Source organism: Nannobrachium achirus (assembly GCF_963921795.1).
Source record: "Nannobrachium achirus genome assembly, chromosome: 2".
Classification (NCBI taxonomy): domain Eukaryota; kingdom Metazoa; phylum Chordata; class Actinopteri; order Myctophiformes; family Myctophidae; genus Nannobrachium; species Nannobrachium achirus.
In genome coordinates, this window is record NC_137811.1 from 43929022 (window position 1) to 43946703 (window position 17682).

Here is a 17682-nt window from a genome sequence, read left to right on the forward strand (position 1 = left end):
ACAGAGCGGAGCGGAGCGGTGGGGAGCTGTCCGGTGCTGAAGGGAGCTGTCCGGTGCTGAAGTTGCATTTCGCTCTGCACGCAGGACTCGCCTCTCGAAGAGGAGGAGGGAGAACGAACGGATTCACATCGATTGAACCTCCGGTGACTTTGGCTGGATTTAATCCACTCTTTCCCACCCTCCGTTGTCCCACCACCGAGAACACCTGAAGCTTTTTTCGCGAAACAATCTGCAACCGGTTTGTAACTTGTGGGGCTTTCTATTTATTTTTTATTTTTGGCGTGGAACGAACGCATTCTCGCGCTGGCTAGGCGTGTGGTATCAGCCGGCGGTGTTTGTGAGTGTGTGTGTTTGTTGTGTGTATGAGTGAGTGAGTGAGTGAGTGTGAGTGTGTGTGAGTGTGAGTGTGAGTGTGTGTGTCGCGGTGGGGCAGTCATCATAGTCGCAGCACCATGCCAAGGTCCTTCCTGGTAAAGAAGGTAAAATTGGATGATTTCTCCACGGGAGCCGATTTGGGGAACGTCTACAGGACCAGGACAGACCTCAGCCTGCGCTTACACGACAAAGGTACAGGCAGCCTACTTACACATGACACAGTATCAAATATGATATCATCACTGTCGGGCAGAAACCTCGTATCTCCAAGTTTCAAATGTGTGAGTTTTTTTTGCAAAGTAAAGCCCTGCTTCATCGTCACACAAAACTAGTGAAAATAGCAGGCTATTTTCACTATTTTAAATCATTTTGAACAAAAAAGGAAGGTTTTGGACATACAAGGTTTCCACCTGACAACTACGATATGATAAAATGAGTGGGTGATCATGTCACAGTTCTATCAAATCTAAATAACAAGGTGCTGATTTTAGCCTACATAATAGCCTTATAATATAGGGACCCCATTATTGCATTGGGCTCCGTGCAGGGTGAATATTGTTGAGGTATAGTTGAGGTACCGTTGAGGGAAGGTGAGTCACCCTAGCAGTAATTATACAACAAATGATAGACCTATAGGAAGCACGCGCGCGTGCGTGCGTCGGTGCGAAACACCATATTTCGCATGCACCTGTTCAGAAATATTGGCCATTCAACAATTGTTTCAAGCTGCAGTGTTGCTTTTGTTGATGCACAACTTCTGGACTGGGGTCTCTCTGGACATTCTAGGCTATTATATGGGCTTTTAAGCTCAAAGACTTAATATGAATTAATTAATTAATGAATATACTTAACTTGCAGGCTTGTGTTATTACCCCAAAATCTACATTTATAGTGAATATGGCGAACTTGTAGAAACTAAGAGTTGATTTGACCTGGTATGTGACCTTTGGGGCTACTTGGGCACACTCGCCCAAACTCAAGAGTCACTTGAGAAATCAGCTTGCATTGCATCAAGCGCGTCCCGGGTTTTATCGATTTTGGATCATAGCTATGTAAGAGATCAACACAGTAGAGATAAGAACAGAACAAATGGACTGATATCTCATGAGGATGAAAAGAAAGTCAAAACCTGTCCATTGATTCCTTATTTATACAGCGTTGTCCCGTGTTTATGGACTTGTTATTATATTATTAGGAATAGGACCAGTATGTCAATTAGGAAAATGCATCCACCATTTACTGTCTGTGGTTCCATGAGTGTGTGCATAGCCTATACTGCACACTTTGAGAAATGATATGATTAATCACCAATTAGTGCCGTTAGTGTTGCATAGCGCATTCTAAATTAACTAGATTAATTCACCCCCACTGCACTTCGGATGAGCAATGCTATGTGTGCGAGATGTGACGTCTTGCACATTAGATTATTATTGTATTTTACGACGGTCAATATATGGGGAATTATTTGGTTATCTTATTGCTACAAATAGACACAGTAGTGTATGTGATTCTGAGGTATTATTAGGCTCACTTAAAACAGGAACCTCTCCACAATATGCTGTGCTTCGTGCAGGCATGCGTGTCCCATTTTTGCCATGTTGGCACATTTCTGCCAGATGATTACTCTCGTTCTCGTAGACACAATGAGAACTGTTGATAGCTGCCGATTCATTTCTTTATATACAGTACACTACACTGAAGATTAATAATACATAACAATAAAATAGCATTGATAGAAAAAGTCACACATTTGATTTAGGCTATTATTCAGTCATTCATCAAAAGCGCGTCTCAATTTTTGCCACGTTTGCAAATGTTCTCATCCACTGATGACTTGGCGTAACTGTTGCATGTAATAGCCTATCTATAGACTCGTGTATGGTCACTATGGTGTAAATATCTCACTGTTTAAAAAAGCATTTTGTTTTAATTCATCATATTCTGTCCTCACGGTCATAGGCTTTTCTAGGCTATAAGTTGTGTTTTCGTTGGTTTTCTATAGGAAAGCTTATACTCATTCTATATTTTTTTAAGAGATCTCCTTATTTAATTGTTGTATATTTACTTATTTACTGCTGGCCCTGTGCTGTGCTGTGCAAATGCATATGAACTTCCCCCACGCCCTACAAGTGCGTGCGTCACGTCTTGCACGAAGAAAACTAGATGCCTTTGCCATGTAAATGAGGCTACCGCACCACTTCAACCTCAATGTCATTGACACGTTGTTGCGCATCATCTTGGGCATTGCCGTGCCTAATCTCTTCTCTCGTAATGAATAGGCCAGGTGATGTGTTTATAATGCTGAGGTTAACAAGCCTAGCCTTGCTTGACTTGACACGGGATGATGATGTGCCACCTCAGCACCACGACGCCAACAATGCTGCCTGGTCGCCTTTGTTTGAGTCCCTCACATGTGGTGTTAATGCGGCTATTATTACAGTACAGGTTTTTGCCTATGCACAATGCACTACTACTACTACTACACACAGCACGGCATAGGGACAAGTTACTGGTTGAATGAACCGGCGTTTGGAATAATTTATATCCCACCCCGTGTTCAGTGCGTTGCGTTGCGTGCGATGATGCAGTGTGTGTTCTTCAGAATGATGAGAGCAGATAAAGAGAGGAACTGTAATAGTCAGATGTGGTTGAGCTTGTTGCTTTATGCCTTCCTTGTAAATTCCCCTGGAGACTGGGCAAATAATAGAGAGGAGTTCCTGCATGGCTTAAAGGGGAATACCACTGCATACATGCAGACCATTTTAATTCAGTTAAATAATTTAGATTTCTTCCTTATATTCAATGTAGCCTATATATATATATATATATATATATATATATATATATATATATATATATATATATATATATATATATTCAAAGGGAGCTTCAGTATAAAAGGATATTGAAATCACAAAACACATTATACAGTAATTGAGAACAAAATAAATTCTTCTCAAATAATTAAGATTTTCTATTTACATTTATACATTATACACATTGCACTGAAAACAAATTTCCCTGTCTTGATGTCACACAGTTTACACCTGCGATATTGTAGGCTACTAATGTATTACAATATGTTCCTACAAAGAACAAATCCACTAAACTGTTTGGAGGATAATACAAGTGATTTTAGCCAGGGTTCGATTCATTTTCCTAACCACCCTACAGTGTGTCATACAACAATTGCAAAATAGCGTTTCACCTTGCAACATGTTGTGAGCTTGTATCTGCTATTTAAAAAACAAAATCAATTAGAAAAGAAAAAGAAGGAATTGCAAGTATTTAATTCAGTCTGAAGAGAAACAGGGACAAAGTATATCACCACCGGTGATTTACAAAAAAAGGAAGTCCAGGGCACTCAGTGGCGCAGTGGTAAACTGCCTGCCCATCACCGCAGAGTCTGCAGGTTCGAATCCATGCCGTGCACCCGGCCTCGTCTATACCAACACAACTGGCCCATATATTCAGGGGAGGGAAGCCGTGCGGAGAGGTTGATATTTGCCACCGCACACACTCCCAACAGGCTGCGGCGGCACCTGTCAGCAGGGAATGTTTGGCGGGAGGAGTACGACGAAAGCTCCTTTCGAAATGTCCTCCCGGTGGGGGCTCCTCACTGGCAGGTGAGCCAGTAGGATACAACAGTACGTCCTCCCGGTGGGGGCTCCTCACTGGCAGGTGAGTCAGTAGGATACAACAGTACGTCCTCCCGGTGGGGGCTCCTCACTGGCAGGTCAGCCAGTAGGATACAACAGTACGTCCTCCCGGTGGGGGCTCCTCACTGGCAGGTGAGCCAGTAGGATACAACAGTACCTCCTCCCGGTGGGGGCTCCTCACTGGCAGGTGAGCCAGTAGGATACAACAGTACGTCCTCCCGGTGGGGGCTCCTCACTGGCAGGTGAGCCAGTAGGATACAACAGCAGTGACAAAACACAGAAATGTGTGTGGGGAGGACAATTGGCATAACAACTACATTGGAGAGACATTTCTTTATTGGGAGGTACATATTAAACCCCCCCCCCCACCCCCACCCAGTAAATGAATCCCTGATCTTAACATTTATCAGTGCTTATGAACACCTGCAACAGGCACGTGCACACATAGACATCAAAAGGGTCTTGAGCCCCTGCCATTGTATCTGTCTGTAAAAAGTGCCCTCTCCAGACCATGAATGGAGTTTTTACTATGGTGAAAGAAATGCAAATGCCCTCTTTCCATGCCATACCTGAAGGCGGCATAAAAGAGAATGGCTTTGCCCAAACTCTCCTGAACTTGAATGCAGCATCTCATGTTGAAAGAATTGTAGAAATCAAGCACTGAATATAGCCGACCTCCAAGCTCACAACGCGTTGTGCGCTGCGCAAAATGCCCTTTTAGAAATTTCAGCCCCTGCCTCTCTAATATTCTCTGCACGTCCCTGACCTGCAAAATCACCTGTACCTTGAAATGACAGGACCAGTTTGACACAAATATTTGTTTCGGACAGCCTACATTGTTTTATGAATAATGTTATACAAGTCCTTTGCCTGTTAGAACATATGTGCTCCAAATTATGTGCAGTTTGGGTTATGGGGTGTGCACACTGCACAGTATATGAAATATGAGGGATTGAATGTAGGAGTCTAATGTTGGAGAACCCAGACGTATCAGTGATGTCAGTCATCTCCAAATTTGGGCACTGTTTCAGCATGCGGCTGTTACCATGGCGCAGGTGGAAGGGGGCAAAACACACATAGGCCTATACAGTGCATGCCACACATTAGACTATTTAAAACCAACGATAGCAGACTATATACCACATGGAAGATAAAACAAAATGTTATTATATTATATAATATCACAACCAGGTGAACTGTCAGTTTTGTGTCGACAGACTGCAATGATATAGTGCTTTTTGATTGACTGAATTGATTGAATATTTTATTAGACAGAATGTAAAACAAGTACACTCAAACACTTGGTCTAAAAGGATAACCTTGTGGTCTTGTTCCTTGGAATCCAATTCATCGACATATAAAAAAGAACACCAAAAAAATCGATATCATCACAAATATAAAACACGAAATATAAATCACAACCTTTAATGTAACCAAGGCACAAAGGAAGAAGCAGATAGCATTAACGGGAAGCTATAACTGTACCTAAAAAATGGCCAGGTGATTCAGAACGGCTTCCATATAACTTCTATTTGCCCATGAAAATATTTATGTGAGTTACCAAATTCCAGTGTCATGGTTAAACTCAACACACTGACAAGTGAACAAACTAAGCCTCAAGCAGCAGGTGAGACCCTGTCCTTGTACTGAAATGCCACGGGGCCCGCACCTCACAGGATCTGTCCATGGTGCTGGCTTCTCATTTTAGCATGCTAAATCAGCAGGCTCAAGACCAGGGTCAGCCTGCACTCATTTTATCTTTCGCAGAGGAAATGTTTTTGCAAGCTCTGCACTTGAGGGAGAGAGACCAAGCCAAGAAGACAGCAACACATAAGTTACAGTACTGGCAAATACAAGAACCATGATATTATGAAGCCGTGTCTGTGAAATGTTCAATCAATCGGAGTATGGTGGCGCAGACTTCAACCATGTCTGCAAAATGTTTTCCCAATTAATTTATACTTCACTGTTGGCATCTATTCCAATTTATACACAGTGTGGGATTGCATTCCTCAAATTCATGCACATATATGGGAGTACATTCTTCTAATTTATGTGTATGTATATTGGAATATGGGAAGTTTGAGAAGGATGCTAATACCCTGTCCCTGCTGAAATTATGACGATATCAGCCTTTGCCCAGAGATATCTGGTGGTTCAAAGGCTCTGCCATGCCAGGCTCTGGGGTGTGCCAGTAGCAGTAGTACATGGAATACATAACCACAAGGTCCCTGGTTCGATTCCCGCCTGTACCTACAGCATACTGGTGTGTATACAGTAATATGTCCTTGCTACAGCTTCCCATCTCTCCACACTCTAAATACTGTAAAGCAAAAACTGACTGAAAAATACAAAATAATAACACCTCTCTGCCTCTGGTAGCATGTACGCTCTGGGATCACATCCCACAGGTTCTTTGTCTCCTGTGTATCGTGTGCTCTGTGGCACTCTTAGCTGTTCTACTTATTCAATAAAGAAAGGACTTATGGGAATAAGGGAATTGGACCAACCTCTATGTGTGAATATAAGTTACAGTGAATGTGAGAAATCAGTCTTTGTGCAGTGGTGACTATTCATTATATGGAATGACTGGCCACAGCCACTGCGGTCAATCATGAATTGTGACGCCAGAAATTACTTTTCAGAATCCTGGGTTATATTTAGGTTGTTATACTGATTTATCACATTCACTGTCTCACACGCATGCATGCATGCATGCACGCACGCACATACAGTACACACATACACTTACATAACACTTTAGGAACAAGTTGAGGTTGAATCAGATGTGTGCAATAATTCATGACAAACATGTGCTTATTGTATATTAATTAAAGTGGAATAGAGTGGCATATGTTATAAACTACAGTAGCATAATCATAATTCATTATTGAATAGAGAAAGGAGGAGGCGCTGCATGGGTCCGGATATCAATAAAAAGAACACTAGTGTAAAGTGAGCGGTGCTATTTATGAGTTCATTTCATTAAGTGTCACGTGAAGCTTGGCCAATGTGACCCCCCTCAAAGTCTGTACAACAAACTTTGAGCGCTTTTTGCCAAGATGTCGGCCAGATGTCGGCCAGATGTCGGCCAGATGTAGGCCAGATGTAGGCCAGATGTAGGCCAGATGTAGGCCATGCTTCAGAGCCCAGACATGTTTTGGGGCCCGGATAAGCCAGATGTTGGAGCTTAGCTCCTTCCAGGAGCACCGCTCAAAAAACTGAGAGACAGGTGTTCATTGGAGAGGGTTCAATAGCAAACACTTTACTTTAATTACTTTATTTTATTTATTTAGACGAGACACAAATGCATATTAATGGACATGACATACTGTATGTAGGCTACTGTATGTAATGTAAATACCAGATTTAGCAAAGATTCTACATCTGCAGTCCCCACACAAAACATAAAAACAAAATAGGCAGACAGTGGAATACATTACATTAGGAGACAAAGCATAAAAACATACATACAAGAACAATTTCAATGCACAAAGTTGTAAAGTGCATCTACAGCAGGGCTGTCAAACTGGCGGCCCGCGGGCCGTTTGCGGCCCGGGGAGAGGTCCAATGCGGCCCAGGACATGAGTTTCAAGTTAAGCAAATCATACTGCCTCTAAAGACGCTCTTTAAACCACTCCCCAAAATCCGCTGACTGCCACGGCCACTGATGTAGATATAGTTTAGCAGCGTTAATTTGTGCATCAAGTGCAGTATTGCTTTCAATCATGTAAGTTCCTTCCCTTGTAGTAGTAGACTCTAGTACACCAGTAAGACTCCCTAATCGGGAGATAAGCGACTGCCAGGTCGCATGTAAAAATCGGCCTGATGGTGGCGCTAAATGGGACAGATCCATGTTGATGACATGACTGTAGACATACTGTGTACCGCTTTGCATGATTTTAGTGCAAAATCTGTAGGAGCAATGTCCAAAAATGTGTTTGAAAAAAAAGAAGAAAAAACGGCCTGATGGTGGCGCTAAATGGGACAGATCCATATTGATGACATGACTGTAGACATACTGTCTACCGCTTTGTGTGATTTTAGGGCAAAATCTGTAGGAGCAGTGTCCAAAAAATGTGTTTTGCAAGAATCGGCCTCATGGTGGCGCTAGAAGAGGGTATGTGAGAAATGAGTGGTGGAGATTGTGGTTTGGCTGCCAAAGAGTGTGTGTGCAAAGTTTGTCATGGACAGGGGCAACTGTGGCGGAGATATGAATAGGGCAAACGTGTGACAACCAACATGCTTCGGCTCAAGAGCCATCGGGTCCAATGGGTCCATTGGACTATTCATTATAGTTGATTAATTCAATCAATCTAAAATTATCATAATTAGCTTGATATACAGATGAATAACTGGTAGTATTCTTTAGTTATTTAATTCAACCAATCTAAACATTTTCAAGTCATGGACCCCCAAATATGTATATGTATTTGGCTGCGGACCCCCATCTGAAAATGTTTTGTGCCAGGGACCCCCGTAAGAGAAGATTTATGTTAAAAATAATTCAAAAGTATTGAAACATTTTCGATAGTTTATAGAAATGTAAAAAAAAATAGGCATGTACAAGCTGCGAGCTTGTAGATCTGCTATATTTGCATAGCCAATGTATAAATGTAAGCAATTTACCCCGAGTGAGAGGACATTATGCTCTCATAATGTCCGCAGTGAGGGTGTTATCGGACGAGGCGCAGCCGAGTCCGATAACACCATCACTCAGGACATTATGAGAGCATAATGTCCGACCCCGAGTGGTAAATAGCTTTTCTACCACTTTTTCCCGTATACATGAAAGAAAACACATAGTTGTAACTTGCAAGGATCTTAAGTTACAATCATTATTGCCTATAAAACTTCCGCGAGACAGCAGATAGTTCCACCAACAACATCTTCTACTCACCAACAGATGGCGCCAACTCCATACTAATCCATGCGTCTAGCTTACAGCTAAGCTAACGTCAGTTAAAAGCACCGTTCCGGCCGTAAATAGAGGCTGTTCGCTTCCAGAAAGGCATAGGTTCAGAGAAAAGGGGCTTTAAAGTTGGCGGATTGCATTGGATCCAAATAAATCGGCGACGATAGTACGCACGTTAGTAAACATAGGACCGCTGCGACCTTCATTTGTTGGTTGGGGGAAAAGTGTTCCACTACCTCCTGAAGTCCCCGGATGTACACTGAGGCGCATTGATCTCGGACACACAACTTTGCGGCAGTTGTCCTCTCATAACCTCCGGAATTTAGCCAATCAGAATCCAGTATTTCAACACGTGACTAGAAAAAGTGGTAGAAGGATACATTTAGAATGATTGTGATGTGTGTAAACTATACTTTTGCTCTGTAACTTTCAAAATGAAAGAAGGTGGACTAGAGATAGATAGTCAACTAAATAATTCTATTGTCATTTCCACTCCTCCAAGTAACTATTGTTGCAGTTTGGGACTGCGGTTTAAACGTCTTTTTCCATTAGGAAGGTTCTTAACTGAACCAAATGACCTGGACGTATATCAGTGGCCATGAGAAGAGCTGAAAGAATTTTCTAAATGCTTAAGGGGACGGTACTCTGTACTTAAATTTTTGTCTTTGTTAGACGAGGGATACAAAGGATTAGGATATATTGATGTTCCACATTTCCTTGCATCAGCACTAGTGAAATCAAGACCACACAAAGCCGCCACTTCAAAGCACAATCAAGTCAACATTCCAAAGTGTTACCTGAGTGTTGTGGTGGTGGTTCTTAAGGTTTTGTGTGCATATATACAGTAGGCTTGTTATCAGACATCTTATTGACAATAACTCCCAAAAAATTGTCTTACAACACTTCCAAGGAAAAGGAAAGGAGACATTCTTAATCAGAATGTATTTTAATTGAACATTGTTGTTGTTTGAATCTTTGAATCATAACAGTATCAGGATATAATATGCATATAATCTATGTTAGGCTAAATATTCTCAAACTGTCTTAAACCACATCAATATACAAACAAAATTAGATTGCACCAAAACCCAACCTTTTTACTTTTGACATGTCAAAACCACAGGCAAGATATGTGTGTAGATTGATTTTGTTTATTTATGATTTGCTCCTTACATAATTTTTGTCATGTTTGTTAATTATTTGATACTTTAAAGTCACATAGTAAAAATACAAACCTAAAATAAAAACTGGGTTTCACTCCAACATTATGTTGCGATCCTTTTCATTCCCCTAGACGGGATCGTAACAAGGTTGTGATGTCCATGTCAAATAAATAAACATAACATCTACTTTTTAACAATAATTATTTTAAGGAAACCACACAAATGATGCGATGTTGCGATGCGAGAGTTTGGTCTAACCAACACCAACTCGGGACACCTCGATCGCTGCCCTCCACACTCTCATAACATCAGGGTCTTGAGTTTTACAGTGTTGTTAGCTAAGCTGTCGCACCGCAGTGCATCTACATACTGTAGGTGGTAGGGCATTCACCAAATATTCGAATATTCGAATATCAAAGTCACTATTCGACGTTGTTCACCGAAGTCGAATATTCGCTTTTATTTTTTTATTTTATTGTTTTCTCTTTAAAGAATATATAGCCTAGTTTATAAAGCTTGGCTAGAGAGGAAGTCAAAAGAATGAGTTGTCAATGCCCCTGGTGGATGAATTCGTTAATGCTCTATACCAGGGGTTCTCAAACCTTTTTAGGCTGTGACCCCCAAAATAAACATATTTGAACTGGGGACCCCCACCCTGACAAACACTTGGAATTGTAGGTATTACATTTAATGTGACTCGGTTCCGCAGATAAATATTGTGAAAATAGCAGATCTACATGCTCACAACGCCTCGCAACGCGAGGCGTTGTGAGCATGTAGATCGGCTATTTTCACAATGTTCGCCTCTTGCTTACTTAATATTTGACAGTTTGGCCAGTCCTGTCGAATATTTGACTATTCGAATACTTTGAGGTCGAATAATTTGAATACTAAAAATCACTATCCGTGAATGCCCTAGTAGGTGGTGCGCTTCATGCCTTTCCTGGCTTTTCCTTTCAGTTTGCTTGCCTCTAGTTCTGTGTGCCCGATGCAGTGCCAAGCCAGCCTCATCCTTCGCTCTCTCTGACTTTGTCTGTGACCCGTGGTACGTCCCCATAGAGGTCCACATTTTTGATGTGGTCCATCCATGTGTCATTTGTAGCATTCTTGTGTAGACAAATAGGGATTTATGTTGATAATAAGTTGACTGAAGTTTGAGAGACCATTAAATAAGACTGCCAATTCTAAGCACATGACTGGTAGCGACCTACACATTGTGACATCACATTGTTGTGACATCACATTGTTGACATTGTGACATCACATTGTGATTGCTCTTAGGCGTCTTACTGGTAGCGTTTAGACCTACTGTATAATACAGTATATTATGTGTACTTATATAGGGCTGTCCTCAACTAAACACATAGTCAATTAATTGGAATTTGTTGACTTATCAATTCATTTATTTAATCAACAAATCTGTGTAATTGTTTTCTGCATATAATTATACAGAGATAAGGTTGGTTGAGGTCAAAGACTAGGCTCCCCTAAATTTGGGGTCATGTATAGCAGCAGTGGTTCTAAATCTTTTCAGGCCGCGACCCCCAAAATAATCCTATTTTAACTGGGGACCCCCCCCCCCCCCACCCCACCCTGAAGAGCAATAAGAGTTGAGGAATTACATTTTGTAGAACACGATTCTATTGTGAAAATAGCCGATCTACATGCTCACAACGCCTCGGCTACCTGGATGAAAGACCCCTCCTCAGATTGATATATCAAACTGCGGACAAAAAACAGACATTACAGAGATTGCCATTACCCTGACTAAACTGTAGACATGAACAATATATTTTTGGTCAAAATTTGGCTGTGCTCTCTCAATTAACCTCCCTCACTTCCCAAATGGACCCTCTTGAGATCGTGGAATTGTACGCTCTCAAGAGTTGAATTATTCTTAAAGATTGGGTTTTTGGGGCTTTTTATGCATTTATTGATGATAGGACAGGAAATGGGGAGAGAGAGATGGGTGATGAGTAGTCTCGCGTAGCCAGACAACTATTCCACAATCTCCGAATGCTATATAGAGTCTGGAACGGCAGCTCCTGAACGGCGAGTATCGGAAGTAGCCACTGCTGCACTGAACTGTAGTCCCATTGGAAACATAACAGAAACACAATAGCTCAGACAAAGTCATTCGAGCGGCCGATTCTTGTTTTGGGTGTATAGTTTAAGAAAACGTTTGAAAACATCATGGAGGTAACACCAATAACACCAGAGAAAGACGAAATAACGCCCCCAGAAATATTGAAAGGAGACTTAACGCTTCCAGTAGGACATGTTATTGCTACTGCACCAAGGGAGCGGTTGCGTCACATCCGCTTTATCTCGCACTCGTTTCTATTTCCGTGCCCCAGACTGTATGACGGGAGCATTTCCCAAATCGCGGAGGCAACAGTCTGGCCACACGAGACTAGGTGATGAGTGACATGCAGCAAATGACACCCGGATCAGGAATCGAACCAGCGCCGCCGCCAGGCATCATAGCTTATGTGGCATGTGCCCGGACCAGTAGGCCAACAGGCGCCCCAAGAGTTGAATTATTCTTAAACATCTGCATTACTTAACCCATTAAGGACGGGCAGGAACCCCTTTTTGTGTTTTACCCTTCAGGACGGGAACATTTTTTTTTGTGTTCTCGTTGCCATGTACAGTATATAGCAACGTAATTGTTTTGTAATTTTTGGAGAAAATAAATAGTTTTTCTGAAAACTTTGGTCAGGATTTAGAAGGCATTTTTTCGGTCTACAAGTTGGTCGGGAGTGGCTTATTGTCGGTATCAGCCGGTACCACGCAGAAGTCTGTCCCTGTTACAATGCGCTAGACCCCTGCGAGATGGATTGCTGAATGGGTTGAAGTCTACACAATTAGAGAATGTAGAAGAATTGTTATTTTGATCAACGTTTGCCTGTTATCTCTCCTATGGTACCACATCAATACAGCATGGAATTGTGGACAAAATCTTATCCAACGACAACAAATGATTATAAGTTTTGGGTCTGAGAGGCTAAATCTCATCAAATGGTGGTCCGTGGTTCAAATGCTGAATAATGAATGGACCTTAAAGGACCTACACCATGAATTTTCACTTTTTCTATTTTAAAACCTTTTTTTGGGGTCCCACTGGCACCTTCTATCCTCACAAAGTCCTATTTCTGTACATTGTGTCTTTCTCTGGTTTTGGGAAGACAGAGATGAAAAGCTTTCCACGGGTTCTCAGAACAGTGCTGTTCTGAGAGTTGACGCATGTGACGTCACACGCGTTTCCCGTTTTTTTTTCAGAGTCAAAAAAAATTTCAAAAATTTTTTTTTTCAAAACTTTTTATTTTTCAAAAAAAAAATTCAAATTTTTTTTTTTTCAAAACATTTTTTTTTCAAAATTTTTTTTTTCAAAAACTGTCAAAAAGTAAAAAAAAAATTTTTTTTTTTCAAAACTTCAAAAAACTATTTTTTTTTCAAAAAATTTTTTCAAAATTTTTTTTCAAAACATTTTTCTTTCAAAAAAATTTTTTTTTCAAAAACTGTCAAAAAGTAAAAAAAAATATATTATTTTTTTTTTCAAAACTTTTTTTCAAAAACTTTTTTTCAAAAACTTTTTTTCTCAAAAATTTTTTTTTCAAAAAACTTTTTTTTTTCAAAAACTTTTTTTTTTCCAAAAAACTTCTTTTTTTTCTGGAAAAACCCCATTAGATGCGCCCCTGAGCAAACAGAGGCCGTTTTGGTATTGCAGCTGGAGAGCCTCATTATAGTAGAGCTAGAACAAACAAAAAGAATGGTCAGAGTGTTTGTTGAGGGTTAAAACCTGTCTAAGACTCAATTTTGAGCATATATTTATACAAAAAATATAGTTTTAAAAGCATGGTGTAGGCCCTTTAATATGAAAAAGGTTAAAAACCGAGAGTTTACAAGAGATGTGCATGGCAAAAAGCATAACAACAACTTAATATATACAACAATATATATCGAGGCTATATATTTTCAATTCCAATCTTGGTATTGACTTTTCAATGGGATGGTCATGTTAATATAACCGTAGGTGTGCTTATAGAAGACATCTTCAGAAAACTGTCCTTTCTGCATCACAGACTCTCCTCAGGTAATCAAAGTAGCATAATTTGCAAGTTGCTTAGTGTAAGCCCAATTCTTCTTAAAGGTAGGGTAAGTGATTTTCTTGCGTAAAAGTAAGTGTCAAATAGCTCTATATTGTGACAGTACTCATTACTGTAGAGTGTCCGTTCAGTAACAGGAGTAACCATGTCTCTCCAATTAAACAGAAAAAATGCATTATAGGTCAGTATACAAAGTGTTATCCAATCAGGATAGAGAACCCAGACAGCATACAGATTAAACAAGTGAAATTGGTAGTGATGACACAGAGAAATGTGCAGACAAAATTAGAACTGGAAGTGTGGTGGAACACTATAAAATGAAGCTGATAAATGGGTAATCTCTCTTGATTGGCTGAAATGTCACCTACCTGAAAATGTGTTTTCTGTTTATCAAAGAGCTGGAGAGACTGGGAGACCCCTGGTACAAAAAAAAAAGAAAAAAAAAGAAGAAACACTCAATAACGTAATGTAATTCATCTAACAGGGTGGAGTTCTTTCCCATGTCACAATTCAATCAATCAATCAATCAATCAATCAATCAATCAATCAATCAATCAAGCAAGCAAGCAAGCAAGCAAGCAAGCAAGCAAGCGACTGAGTAATCAAGTAATGCGATTAAGGTATTATTAAATGATACATGGTAGGTGTACGTCCTCATCTTTATATAGCCTGCCCTACATCCTACCACCTTTTGCAGCAGTTTCAAGGCATTCATTCAGAATATTTAGAAAACACTAGAATACAAGTAGTCAAAGACGTTTACTTTTCTTATGCAGTCCGCATTGCGGGTCGCGAGAACATGTATGCGCATGCGCAGGAACGTGCACTGCATCACGTGCGCGTCACGTGCCGTCACTAGATGAACGTACCCCAAACATTGAATCACCAATGCAACACTGCTCACCAGAGACCATATATAAAAGGGACTATACACCAGGAATTGCAAAGAACTATGATTGTATTGACCCACTGAGCCACTACATAATACAATGCTTACTGTAATGCTATATATAAAGTTTTATATAGACTCACACTGCTATGTTTTTCACTGTCTACAGCTGGCTACATCAGCGACTACATCAGCCCGGGTGTGTATGATGGTGAAAGTGACGGTGGGATCAAGGTCCCCTCTCCAGAAACCCTCTACGACGGCCTCCACAGCGACTACGGGGCGCCCGACTCGGAGTCCCCCGACAGCCCCGGGTCGGAGATCACAGATGGCTACATCAACGGGGACGCCGCGGTGAGCGAGGGCTACACGGTCGACGCCTTCTTCATCACCGATGGCCGCTCCAGGAGGAAAGCCATGGGCAGCCCCAGGACCATCCAGAGGCACACCTGCAACGAGTGCGGCAAGACCTACGCCACGTCCTCCAACCTGAGCCGGCACAAGCAGACGCACCGCTCGCTGGACAGCAAGATGGCGAAGAAGTGCCAGACCTGCGGGAAGGTGTACGTGTCCATGCCCGCCATGGCCATGCACCTGCTCACCCACGACCTCAAGCACAAGTGCGACGTGTGCGGGAAGGCGTTCAGCCGGCCGTGGCTCCTGCAGGGCCACATGCGCTCGCACACCGGGGAGAAGCCGTTCGGCTGCGCCCACTGTGGGAAGGCCTTCGCGGACCGCTCCAACCTGCGCGCCCACATGCAGACCCACTCGGCCTTCAAACACTTCAAGTGCAAACGCTGCAACAAGACCTTCGCGCTCAAGAGTTACCTTAACAAGCACTACGAGTCGGCCTGCTTCAAAGGCCCCTTCTCTCCCCTCGGCTCCCTGGATGAATGACCCCCTCCTCAGATTGAGATCAAACTATACGGACAAAAAATAGACATAGATTGCCATTTCCCTGACAGACTAAACTGTAGACATGAACAATCTATTTTTGGTCAAACTATGGCCGTGCTCTCTCGATTAACCTCCCTCACTTCCCCCGACCCATCTTGACACCTTCTTGGAGCCTATTGATGATGAACACGATGAAGATAGCACAATTTAACTCCTTGAGATTTGCCCACTTAAGGATTAAACTGATCTACGCATGCACTTCCGAAGTAAAAAAGAAAAGAAACTTCTTCCTCCTACTAACACAGCTTCCTTGCGGCGCCAGATATGGCATCATATTTTGAGGCATTGATGATACAGCGATAATGAAGACAATAGTAAGGCTACAAATAATGAGTTGTGCCCTGGACTAAAATACAATGAAAGAGTTTTTCCTTCAGAATTTCTTTTGGGGGTGGGGGAGGGGAATAATAGTAGTAATAATAATATTAATAATAATGATAATAATAATGTTCTGCTGCACCAAGTGACCATATTCTCTCCACTACTGAGGTAAAACAAATTATTTAATATTTATTTTCAAAAATATATTTATTTATTTATTTATCTGTATTTTAAATGTATTTATTTGTTACATTTTTTACTATTTCATTTGGTTTGATTTTTTTTCCCCAAACCTGATTTGATTCTTATTTAATATCGTTGAATATATTCTTTGCACTTTAATTTCTGAGTATGTATGTTTGCCAACCTATTTTCTATCACTACAGGCCAAAGCATATGTCACTTTTTTTTGTACAATTTTGTTTCTTAAATTATGTTCTTTACCTTTTTCTTATTGACATTATTGCATGCAAAAAAAATATGAAATCTATGCCAACATCATAAAAAGCTTATGATTTTTTGCCAAAATCCTATAGATAGCACCTGAGGGCAATATCTTTTTCTCTTGGAGCCTCCGTAGGACTCTTGAAAAGCAATAATCACTTAATGCATGGTATTTTATGATGAAGTATTACCTACTACTGTATAGCAGTTTAAAAATCAGGTATGTTTTACTTCACCTATAGTCATAAACAGAAGAATACTAATATTACAGACATCAGGGAAAATGCCAATGTAGTGTTAGAGAAACAAAAAGAAAATTTCTGTCTTTCCTCTCTCTTGTTATGCACTGCCTGCCTCTTAGTGAGTAGAACTAAAGTAGGACATAGGCTAGAGACGCTGGGATCCGCTGCCTGCTAGGACTGAGGCCGAAACTGTAGGACAGCCTCTACAATGAGAGACCTATGCTTGATTAGCCATAACATGATGAACCTGTAATCTAACCTGTAATCAGTAGAGATGCTTCCCCATTCTGATTCTAGATTCTTAATGACACAAAAGTCCATAGAGTTAAAACTCCAAAGACTGCAATTTATAGAAACTTTATAGATGTTGCAAATGGCCAGCTTTTGTGTAACAATAGGCCAACGACGGGCACAAATAACCCCACGGGATCATCTTGGCCTAGTGCTGACACCAACAAACATTAAACTTAAGGTTATCGACTGCAATCGAGCTGAAGGCTGTGAAATGAAAGACGCAACACCTGAAAGTGATAGCACGCAGGCTACTTAGCAAATGTTGCTACAGTATATGCTTTCATTACGTGGCATGTTGAAGTTTTACCCGGCTC

The 17682-nt window shown here is 41.1% G+C and overlaps 1 protein-coding gene across 1 annotated transcript; it reads left to right on the forward strand.

The window, feature by feature from the left end:
* Window positions 1–452: 452 nt before the first annotated feature.
* Window positions 453–16007, forward strand: LOC308303685 (transcriptional repressor scratch 1-like; the record flags this gene model as incomplete). Its single annotated transcript, XM_080748147.1, has 2 exons — window positions 453–567; window positions 15280–16007. The coding sequence occupies 2 exons, from the start codon at window positions 453–455 to the stop codon at window positions 16005–16007; spliced, it is 843 nt and encodes a 280-aa protein (XP_080604273.1).
* Window positions 16008–17682: the final 1675 nt, after the last annotated feature.